This window comes from Poecilia latipinna, unplaced genomic scaffold, assembly GCF_001443285.1.
Source record: "Poecilia latipinna isolate Pla-1442-1.1 unplaced genomic scaffold, P_latipinna-1.0 Scaffold40, whole genome shotgun sequence".
NCBI classification, from domain to species: domain Eukaryota; kingdom Metazoa; phylum Chordata; class Actinopteri; order Cyprinodontiformes; family Poeciliidae; genus Poecilia; species Poecilia latipinna.
Genome location: NW_015112656.1, coordinates 31,159 through 43,221, shown reverse-complemented (window position 1 = coordinate 43,221; position 12,063 = coordinate 31,159). Strand labels below are relative to the sequence as shown.

The window sequence follows — 12,063 nt, the reverse complement described above, 5'->3', positions numbered from 1 at the left end:
TTATGTTACAGTCATCAGAATGAGGACGAAAGAAGACAAATAATTCAAACAGATTTAAAGGGAAAAGGGGGAGAGAAGATATAACAATGTCAAGACTTAGATTTGGACACACACTGGACTGATCTGCACACTCATTAAAATGGCGGGAAAATAAAACAGGAAATGGGTTATTTGGAAGGATTTAATTAATGAATGAATTAATTAACTTTGTTTTGTATTATTTGTATCAGAATCCTGAGCCACTACTTACCAGTTGGTGGCGGTAATGCGCCATTACGTGTCTTGCCAGTCGTCAATAAATACCACAAGAAGAAGCAGCAACTACAGAAGAAGAAGAAGTTGACTAATAACATAAACGACGAACCGGTGAGGATGAAGCCCCCTCCTCGGAACCGAACTAAACGAGAGTTGAGCTCTTGGACAGAGACGCCGAAGTCCTGCCGGAAAACAAACTGTAAGTGGGAACGGCCTGAGCTGAAGAGGCTCCTGAAAGGCCTGAAAGCTCTCAGCCAGACCACCAGAGGAGGCTTACAAGAGATTGACTATGCTGTCCTGAAGAAAGACATTCCTACTCGGTCCATTTCAGAGGTAACCCCGAGACGAGCCTAACAACAGAACCCTTCCAAAAATCTTTAGCTTTTTGACAGTTCAGCTGTTGTGTGTTCAGCAACAACCCGTAGCAGCTGAGACGGGGGCTAATACAGTTTATAAAAGAGGTTTTTCTTTTTTTCCCTTCTTCTTCTTTTTTTTCTTTTCTTTTTTTTTGTCTCACTTATGTTTCAGAAGATCCTAAAATTTAATGTTGGATAAAGATAACCTGAGTAAATACAGGATGTTTTTAAGTGATAAATTTAACTCATTGGTGGAAAAAAGTTACTGAAACCACGGATCCCCCTTGGGGGAAAATTCATTAACCCGTTGATGCATCAATGTAACTGTGGCTAAACTAGTTATTTTGAAAACTGGTTATTTTTAGTGACAAGGACTTAATAAGGAAGATTGGCTGGGCAGAATGGACTCCATTTGAGATTGCTAAGGCCAAAACCGCTTCTGACTCAAAAGAACATTAAAGCCCATCTCACATTTACCTAAAAACCTCATGGTGACCTGGAAAATACTGTGTGTGTGTGTGTGTGTGTGTGTGTATATATATACACTGCTCAAAAAAATAAAGGGAACACTCAAATAACACATCCTAGATCTGAATGAATGAAATATTCTCATTGAATACTTTGTTCTGTACAAAGTTGAATGTGCTGACAACAAAATCACACAAAAACCATCAATGGAAATCAAATTTATTAACCAATGGAGGCCTGGATTTGGAGCCACACAAAATTAAAGTGAAATGTTCCCTTTATTTTTTTGAGCAGTATATATATATGTATATATATATATATATATATATATATACACTCATATTTAATGGTGCAGAAGAAGATTTTTGTTTCTGCCAAAACAATTCAGGTTAATTGTACTTCTAAATGTTATGAATGCTATTAATTCACACAACACTTGTGCATTAATAATATTTCCATTTGTTTGACATCATTAAAGAGCTTAGAATCCACATTGAATTATGTAAATGACTCAAAATGCTCTCAGGATAATTGTTCATGACAATAAGTGAGTTATGAGACTAACATTTTCATTTCAGGTTTTATGATGTTGTGTTATTTCAAGTTAGGTGGTCCGTGAGTGTTTGCTACATGGGTTAAGTGATCCTCAGCCTGAAAAGCTTTGAGAAACACTGGTGTAAGAAGCTTTGTGTATGAATGGTTTAGAAAAAGATCTAAAGGTTTTCATGGATTTTATTTGCTATTCAATTAAATGTCAGTGGTCCGTATTTAAAGTCAGTGCTGGCAACCGATGTCTGCCTCAATTTAATCCTAAAAACAATAGTAGAACATTATGCAGAACAATAGTAGAGTGGAACCTGTGTACACTACATCACACTTAGAGATTTGGGTAAAAGATACTTTGGTCAAATCTACTGAAACTATTTTTATTTAGAGTAAATATTTAGAGTAATCTGGCTCTATGAAGAGTTTAATAATGGCAGTTTTGTTCAAAATTGACAAACAGAAAAAATTACTTTCATGATTTTCACAGATTATAAAACCTGGGAGTTTATAGTAGATTGCCTCACATATATGTCAGACCAACAGAAGCCAACTGAATGCACCAAACTTTCATTGACACATACTAGATATTCCTTCAAACATACCACTAGGTGGCGGTACTGGAATTTTTTATTTTTTTTTTTGAGTTTGGACAGTTTATGTTTCTGTTCCACTCACCTATATAATAAAAAGCTGCTATTTAAAATACTAGAAGCTGAACATACAATAAGTGAATATGATTTGGTTAGTATTGACTGTATTTTTTGTTATACTGATGTTAAGAATTTGGGATGTTTATTTTCATATTAGTGATGTTTGAAATGACTTTCAAAGACTTGACCCTCCGACCTCTTCCCCCGGAGGCTGCTGCTGGCCACACGCCAGAACCCAGCACCCCGGTCAGTAAGAGTGGCCCCCAGTACGCCCCCTGACTACCCTGTCCTCCATATATCCCAGCACTAACACTAGTGTGAACAGAGCCAAACCAGTCAGCTTTTGTTTGTGGGCCCATGTGTCTAAATTTCTACCAATTGATGGGGAGGGGGAATCAAATATTGGTGGTGCAGTGCCACCCACATACAGAGGCCTCAGTCACAGGTTCTAGTCCTGTGTCTTTCATAAAACATTATAATGCATCTGATTACTCTGCTGAAATAAAATGAGTGTGAACTGTCAGCACAAAAACTAATCCTGTGAGGTGTGTTGTCCTGCGTCGCAGATCAGTGCTATGGTGGACTCTCTGAAAAACAACATCATATCATCTGCACGGTTCCAGCTGCGTATGAAGAACTGGCAGGAGAAGCAGTTCAGCAGGCCTATTGAAGAGTGGACACACATGGCCTCCACTCTTGCTGGAACCCTTGAGAAAGTCATATCTGCTGCTTTCTCTCAGGTATGCTAGAACAAGAGCAGTCAAGTGATCGGTCAACTAAAATATAAGTGACTTGTGCCCCTTGAGGTCATAGCACCATAGACTAACAAAAGAACCAAAGGGGCATGGCTTACGACTCGGCATTCGCGTGAAAAATGCACAAAACGTGTGCGGCAGATTTCACTGAGTTTGATCCTGACCCAAATGGATCTAATGCTTAAAGGGCTTTAAATATATAAGCAAAGTTGTTAAAGTTATGTCCCATTCGCAGTATATTATCTTCATCAGAACCGACATATTTCTACTATCAGGCGGACACTGGGAGACTATGCTGCCTTTTGGTTTCTGAACGTGGACAGACTCGTGATGCTGCAGCTGCCTTCGCAGAGTTTCTTGTATCGGGCCACACAGGCATGAGCCTGTAACCGCGATTTGAAAAAGTCGTGGTTTCAAAACCACTAAAACTTCCCATCGTACCATTCTTGCGGCATAAGCATCTTTTTTTTCTTGTCAATGTAAATACATCCGGCTGTGTGTAGATACAGTATCAGGATCCCACCACCCAAACACCCCCCATGTAGCCGTGTAGAAAACTTTTTGCCTCATCTAAAAGAATAATGCCCACTGTGGGAATAGTTTGGCTGCTATAGGAAAACGAACGGCAACATCTTTGACGAAGTAGGTCTCCCTACGTTCAAAATGTTCTTACTGACAGTGGACGTTAAAGAAGGAACACATCTAGAGGAGCATCACACACTCTATTTGCTAAGTTCAAGGTAAAGTTTATGCTGTCTTGAAATGAACAAGCTGTGAATTTTCATACTGGTTTTACGTTTCTTCTTTCAAGAAGCCCTGTCAAAACACACAATAGCTTCACTGTCCTGTTATATGGAAAAAAAAAAAATAAACTGTTTTGATTCTTGTCCGATTTTAAGAAAACCTCTCGCAAAACTAAACCAGTAAACATCCCACCATCCTTTCCTTTCCTTTTCCTTCAGATGCTGGTTGTGTCATCGACAGAGCCCTGCACTCTGAGGAACTGTGAGCCCAAGCAGGACCCCAGACCCGCTGCTGCTTGTAGACCAGTGCCTTGCGTAGGTAAGTGGATTCATGCATTCACTCTCCCCAACAGACCTGTAAAAGATCTGCAGCATCGTCACACCTCGTCTTAAAAGTTGACAGGAAGTTTTTTATTTTTTTACTTCACTGCTGAATCGACCATGTATAACAAGCACTGTTAAAGTTTCATCATAAAAAAGATCTGAAGAGTTCAAAGAATTTTTTTACTTTTTATTATTAGCCACTGTAACACAGAACAATAAAAATCGTGTTCTTGATGTCAAAGACCTTTTGATTGTGCTCTGATGTAATGAAACCTGTAAAAGTCTCCATTTTTATGTTTTAAAGTTTGACTCTCTGGGTCTGAACATCATGACTGTGAACATTATAAACAATAAAGTCTAAGCTCTTCCAGGAGAAGACCTTGAATTGACCACTGCTGCCTGCCAGAGGGTCAAATGCTGAAAATAATAAAAAGATCTGATAAAGCTTTATTACTAGTAAAGTCATCCAATAGTGAGATTTGTGCAACTGGAAAAACAGTCGGTTAAAAGGCAGCTGATGCAGCTGAACTGCTGTTCACTTGCTTTTGGTTTTATGTGGAACAATTTTATTACTAGCAGAGCTACAATACCTATAAAAATATTCACCCCCTTAGATATTTTAACCATTCCTGCTTTTGCAAATGTATCATAATTAACAAGATGTTTTACCTTTTTTTTTTTTTTTTAAGAAAAAAACTTCTGGTCAGAGGGTAAACTGATTTCCACAAAATGACTAATAAAAATATGTAACAAACAAGTGGCTGCATCAGAGGTTGCGCTAGATTTTTTTTGATAAAATATTCAATTGCATTTACTGCAAAAACACAAACTTACCAAGTGTCTTTGGTCTAGTTACTAGTGCAAATATCTTATTACAACTTAAAAGTAATGTTTCAACAAGATATAGGAGCTTATTTTAAGTAAATAATTCCTTAATATTGATGAAAAAGTCCTAGTTCTACTGTCAGATAAATTAACTTATAACATGGGAAAATATCTTATTAGTTAATCCTCCAATGGAACAAGAACTTTTTCATCAATATTGAGGAATCATTTACTTAAAACCAGCTCCTACATCTTGCTAAAAATATACTTTTAAGTTAGTTTTGTCTTATTTCAAGTGTACTAAGATATTTGCACTCGAAACTAGACCAAAGATACTTGGTAAGATTTTGTGATTTTGCAGTTTTTATTTTTATTTTTATTTTCATTCAGTTTAACTGGTAATCAGTCTGAAGAAGTTGAACAGAGAATCCACTGTGTGCCATCACACCTTCAGCAGATGAATACATGAAACAAAACCCACCGACTGTCACCCCAGCAACCACACATACACAATGAAATGAAGTGATTATAAAGTTAGGACCCAGCGGTGGTCTCTCATCTTTCTTCTAGTCTTTAAGCAAAGACTGTGAATACACGTAAAAATACACACATAAAAATGCAATGTTTTTTTTATTATTATTTTTAAAATAAATGTAAAAAAAAAAAAAACACAAAAAAATCCCACATTTTCATAATGAGCCATTTGTGTGTGGAATTTTGAGGAAAAGATATTCTTTCAGTCCAATCTGGAATAAGGCTGTTACATAGTGTGGAAAAAGTCAAGAGCTGTTAATATTTTTTGCCTTCACTTTCTGTAATTCGAGTTGGTTCAGATGCTTGTTCATCCTAAATAAAGTTTGAAATATGTACTTTTTGCAGTTTTAAAAAAAAGTTTTAGCTTTGAACATAAAGTCTCTCTCTCTCTCTGCCTCGGCCCAGGTGAGCATCCTTCTGCTGTGTTGCTCATCGCTCCGGCTCCAGCCGGGTCAGGGAACAGGAGACGGCCAGCACCATCTCAGGCTGTCAGAACTCCAACCAGGAGGATCCTCCCACGTCAGGAACGGCCAGCTGTTCCTTCCACTGCTGCTGCCTCCACTTTGCTAACCGGATGTCCAACTCCAGCCGCCCCGCTGCTCTCAGAAACGCTTCCTGCATTCGTATCCCCTCGTTCTCTAAAGCCTCTCACTCCGTCTGCCTCTGGCTCTGTCTCAGCAGCGGCTCAGTCTGCTGTTGTGTTGTGTTTGCCCGTCTCCAGTTTTTCCTCTCCCCACTCCACAGTCCCACTCTCCAACACAGCCGCTGAGCTGCCTGCTACGTCTGGGCAGTCAAGTAAACATGCGGCGGTAGACGGCCCAGAGACAGTTGGAGTTAACTTTGCTGTGGACTTTGAAAAGATCTACAAGTTCCTGAGTGTTGTCCAAAACCCCAGTGAGGATTATAATCTAACGCCCATGGGTGAGTCAGAGATGCACCTTTAGCATATGCTAAGGTCCTCTTTACACCATCTAATGAAGGGAAACTTTGTGTTGCTCTGAAAACATCAGTGACATTAGTATTACAATACTCTGACAAACTTCTAGGTTTAATTAGTTTGCACTAGCTGCCACATTTAGTTAGCTTTTGAAATATTCATCCAAGTACAGACATTCAGGAAAAACTAAGAGAAAATGAAGAGTTCTTTTTAATATTCTGTTTTTTTCTTTTTTACAGTATAAAACAGTGGTGACCTACATGTTCTTGGCTGAGCTATTTTAAGCTAATCAAAATCAACTAACTTCACTCAAATTCTAAAATGCTTGTGCTGATTAGGGGTATAAATCAGCTGCTTTATCACAGTTTGATATTTTATGAGTTTGTTTGGTAAACAACACAGTTTCTTGATTGGATTTTAATTCACAAGTCTGCAATCAATACGATGTGACATCATATCTAATACAATCATTTCTGTTAATATTGACTTACAAAAACAAGCCAAATATGACATGACCATTTAATTTGTAGGTTATTACAGGGCATCAGGCATTAACATTTAAAAAAATCATTTTCGTTAAAGGATAAAAATAAAAAAAAATTCACCTGTTAGCCCAGTCTCACATTTCTCAAGTTTTGTACTTTTTAAATCTGTTAATTTAACGAACCCTGGACGACCTTTCAGTCAACAAGAAACAAACAGAATAGACACTGAGATTTAACACATTTGCATAAAATGTCCAAATTTAAGTTCATATTTCTATGCACTTTGAAGCAGAATTTAATCTGTCATCCTTTTTTTTTCTCAACCAAAACAGTCAAAAAGAAGTTTATCAAAGACACCACTTAGTCTATCCTTCAAGGTTCAGTCATACTGCATCATATTAAAGATGAGTGTGAATCAGTATTTTTATTTTGGCTCAATGTAACCGGATCATTAATCATTTAATATCAAATCAAGTGACTTTTTTTTTTCCTCAAAAACCGGTGGATAACAGCCAGGAGCACAGTTTCTAATAACACTGTTTTTGAAATAAAAATGTAGAAAATGTTTGTCCATAGCTGGATAGACTTTGGAGTCTAGGTTTGTTTTGAACCCAAGACAGTTTTTAATTATTTCTCAGGGTTTTCTCACGGGTAGTCCTGCTCTATATGCGTTTTAAACTAAAATCTCTCTTTTTTTTTTTTTTTCTTACAGGAAAATTCTAAATGACAGAACATATTTTCAAAGACATTTTTATTTCAATCATCCCTTTTGATAATTGACCTGAATTTGAAGCCCAAAGCTGTAAGACCTGCTCATAAAATGAGATGGTAGACCCTGGGGGGGCTGAAATTACGCCAAGAAGTGCATCGGTTAAAAAAAACTTTATTTTTCAGAACACTACCTCATGTGCAGTTAAGTTTTTTAATAAAACAATATTGTTACATTGTAGACATATTGTGAATTTATAATGGCTGATGGGATTAGTTATTTTATAAAAAATCATTATTGACCAGAATGGTAATGTGAATCGGCAGATCAGGCTTTTTGAAAGATCAGTGATCGACCAGAAAACTGCAGTCAGTGCAGCTCTGGTTATATCACAAGCAATTATTCACTAAATGTGATCTGATGGCAAGATCCCTGTCAGGACCGCCTCCTTTACTGACATCATCACATATACCGCATGTTTTCCTGTGTAAAAAGTGAAGCTTTTGGAATGGCATAGTCAAAGGCTAGTTGAGATGCTGCAGATGGCAGTTTGAGGAGCAGCTGCTTTTTAATTAAGGCCAGATTAGTTTGAGTATTTTTTTTCTTGATAACTGTATTTAATTGTGTTTTACATTTACTCAAATTTATTGTCTTCAAACTTCATTAACAAACTTGGGTCTACTGTTACACAAATTATAAAACCCATAATTAAAAGTATAAAATAAGTTTAAGTATAAAAGATAAAAAGTAAATATTTTACATTTAAAAAACCCTCAACCAGTATTTTTATTATTTTTTGAGTGAATGAGAGCTAACACTAGGGCTAAACAGAAACTCAACTTATGTGTCCACATTGTCTGTATATCATCATCATTCATTTGATCAGTAATACAAGAATCTAGGTATTTCTCCTTTTTTTTAAACCTCAAGAAAATTGTTGTATAGTTTAAACAGGAAAATGTAGAAAAATTTATCCTCAAAACGTATTCAGAACACATTTTAAAGGAGCAGCTGTAGATCAGCACCTCCTGGGCTGGAGATCACCACCATCTGCATACATTATATTGTTTTAGTGTTTCACCTTTCATGCAGCGTTTGCTACTGGCTCATTAGATATATTTAGCATATATATGGATGAAACTGGGGACTTAACCAAAGGGTGATGCACAGATACTGTTTCCCCGTTTAAGTTAGAAGTGCTCGTACACACGTCAGTACCTTGCGTTGGTTTAAAGCTAAACTGATTATTTAGGGAAGTGATATATGCCCTCTGTAAATTATAAGATAAGATAATGGCTAGTGCAATCAGCCTACAGTTATCCAGGCTGCAGTTTTTTCCAGTGTTGTTCTTAGCGACCAGGAAAAGCAAAATACAAAACATTGGATGGAGAAGAATGTTATGAATAATAAAACAGAGCACTAAAAAGAGTAATCGGGTTTAAAGTAGCTTTTTTTTTTTTTTTTTTTTAGGTCTGCATGAATGTAATCTAAACCACAATCAGTTAATCCTCCATATGCCTCATGTCAGTATACATGAGGTTTATCAGCAGGTCAGAGTCGTCTTCACAAGGTTCACTTTTTGTACACTTGACAATGAACTGTGAAGCTGTCGCCATAAAACTGTTATATTATTTTCCCCAGAATCTCTCAGGCCTTCCCACAGATACCAGAGCATCACTCTGGATCATGGATCACCATGGCAACATGTTGTTTCCTGTCAGGCCTCATAATGGTTTCTTATGCTTCTATTGTGTATTAAGCAGTGTACCATTTTAAATTTAGTAATGTAATTACTATATTGTCATACAAGGAGCTAGCTCTACATATATACGTTCTTACCTTTGACATTCACATGGAATGAAATCTTTAGGCAAATAAATGTTTCAGAAGTTCAATTAAAAAATCTTTTATTAATTCCCCCCAATTAAATGCATTTAACTTTTGATTCTTTGAAGAGCAGGTAGGTGGGATAGCAGATGACATCATCCCCGTCCTACCTCTACCCACCACACACACACACACACACACACACACACACACAGTAGATGAAACATGAAAAACAACCCTAGAAAAATTTGTCAGGAAAAAATATGTCACTGTAACATTTTATCAAGAGAGAGTTTACTGCTAAAAATGATACCATAATCTTAATAACCACAGTAATCAAATCAGTCTTTTCTTCTTTTTGTCTTCTGCTGTCCAGAAAGTGCGATAGTGTTGGACCTGCTGATGTCTCTCCCAGAAGAGCTTCATTATCTGGACTGCAAAAACCTGCAGAAACATCTGATCCAGGTACATTCTGCTGTTTTTAGGAAAGCTTTCTAACCTTCAGCCTGTGGTTTTGGAAACTTTGCTGTGTGGGATTCCACTGGCAGACAGAAGCCTGCTGTTCACTTCCTTGTGCAAGAACACAGTGGATATGAAAAGTCTACACACACCTGCTCAGACACCAGCTTTTCATGATGTAAAAAAAAAATGGCAGCAGGATGAATAATTTTGCAACTTTTTCCACTGTGCAATTCAATTGAAAAACAGCCTGAAAGCCTTAAATGGGAAAAATATAAAATAAAAAACTTAAAATAATCTTGTTGCATAAATATGTACACCCTTAAACTTTGTTGCAGCATCTTTGGCTTTTATTACAGCACTCCAAATCTGTCAGATTGCAAGGTCATCATCTGTGCACAGCCCTCCTCAGACTCGGGTCCAAAGCCTCACTCTCATTCCAGTGAAGCCGTTCTTTAGTTGGTTTAGATTTGTGCTTTGAGTCGCTGTTGTGCTTAAAGATGAAGTTTTTCTTCATCTTCAGCTTTCTAACGGAATTTTGTGCCAACACTGACTGGTATTTGGAACTGTTCAGAATTCCTTCCACCCTGACTAAGACTTGAGTTCCACGTGAAGAAAAACAGCCCCAAAGCATGATGCTGCCACCACCAGGCTTCACTGTAGCTATGGTGTTCTTTTGGTGATAATCAATGTTGTTTTTGCTCCAAATTTACCTTTTGGGATTATGTCCAAAGAGTTCAACCATAGCACACGTTTCCTCCTTGAAGTTCACAGTGATGGATGGTTGATCTAACACTGATGTACCTTGCCGTTGGAATTCACCTTTAATATTCTTGGAGTTTGTTCTAGCTTCTTTGTTTACCGTTCCTTCTCTTCAATCTGCGACCACGGCAACGCAAGGTGGCTACACTGTTGTGAACCTTAAACCTCTGAATAATGCGTGCATCTGTAATCACAGGGGCATCAAACTTCTTGAAGATGGTCCTCTAGTCTTTACCTCTGACATGCTGGTCTATCATTGTCTTTCTAAACTCCTGGGTCAACTCTCTCCTTCTCTTCCTGTGGTTCATGTTCAGTGCAGTACACACCATGTCACCAAACAGCAGTGACTGGTCACCCTTTAACTAGGCAGACGGACCTGAGTGCAAGCTTGAAAACAGCTGTAATGCTAATTAAAGTGCGAACCCTGAGGACAGTGTGAGGAATGTGGACTGATTTTCATTGGTTAACTTTCACAATATTTAAATTTATTACTTTGAATGGTTTCAACTTACTTTAGGGACTTCTGGGCTTTTCGGTCATTTCACCAAAATTTTGGGCATGTGTCAATTTTTCTTGGTTTCCATTAACCTGAGAGCCTTCTCCCTCCTGACCTTGTTTTAGATGCATCAGAGTCTCTCTGCTCCTCACTGCTCCATGCCTGCAAAGCAGCTGATGTCAAAGCTGAAGACTGTGCGCCATGATGAGAGGGGGCCAGCTCCAACTGGAGATCCCAGCCAGAGATGCAGCCAGGAGGCAGAAACTGGTGATGCTGCCGGCAGAGGAGCCACCTCTTCAGGCCAGTCTGAGGACGCAGACATGTCAGACTTCCTCCCACCTCTTAATCCTTTCCTGGTTCCACTGAGCTTGTTGATGCGAAAAGAGAGTTCTGAATAAAACATTGTAAACTGTTTTAATCCTTTCACATGTGTGACCCTCAAAGGTTAAGTGGGTGTAGAAAATTAAGGATGTTTCTTTTATTTAATGTCACATTAAATACTGATGCAAAGAGAAGTTTGGCTTTTTATGCGTTTACTGTTTTTGGTTTGACTTTTGGCTTTGTGAGAGACTGGTTATTGTATACCTTATTTCATTGTCGCCATAGCAGCTCAGTCATGACCATCTACATTGTCACAGTATCACTCTGCTTTTGTATTTTACACAAATTTTGAATAAATTTTAATTATATTCTAGTTATTCATATGCAAACTATTTATAGAATTATGTTGTCGATTTAATTCAGACAGGATTATATTCAAAATCAACAGTTAGTTTAAAAAAAAAAAAAAGAATTTTTAAGCAAACCCAGATGGTGGTTTTGAGTCTCTTGACTTTTCTACTATTCCTAAACTGGTCAGCAGTGGATTGAATTTTGTGAAATGTGTTCTGTTGGCAGAGGTTATGCCGATTTGACCTACATACTCTTCCTGT

The 12,063-nt window shown here is 37.7% G+C and overlaps 1 protein-coding gene across 1 annotated transcript; it reads left to right on the top strand.

Moving 5' to 3' along the window:
- Nucleotides 1–301: 301 nt before the first annotated feature.
- Nucleotides 302–11,825, top strand: snapc2 (small nuclear RNA activating complex, polypeptide 2). Its single transcript, XM_015046560.1, has 6 exons — nucleotides 302–588; nucleotides 2,842–3,015; nucleotides 3,993–4,092; nucleotides 5,862–6,377; nucleotides 9,791–9,879; nucleotides 11,257–11,825. Exons 1-6 carry the CDS (start codon nucleotides 373–375, stop codon nucleotides 11,527–11,529), a joined length of 1,368 nt encoding a protein of 455 aa, XP_014902046.1. The 5' UTR covers nucleotides 302–372; the 3' UTR covers nucleotides 11,530–11,825.
- The last annotated feature ends 238 nt before the right edge of the window (nucleotides 11,826–12,063 follow it).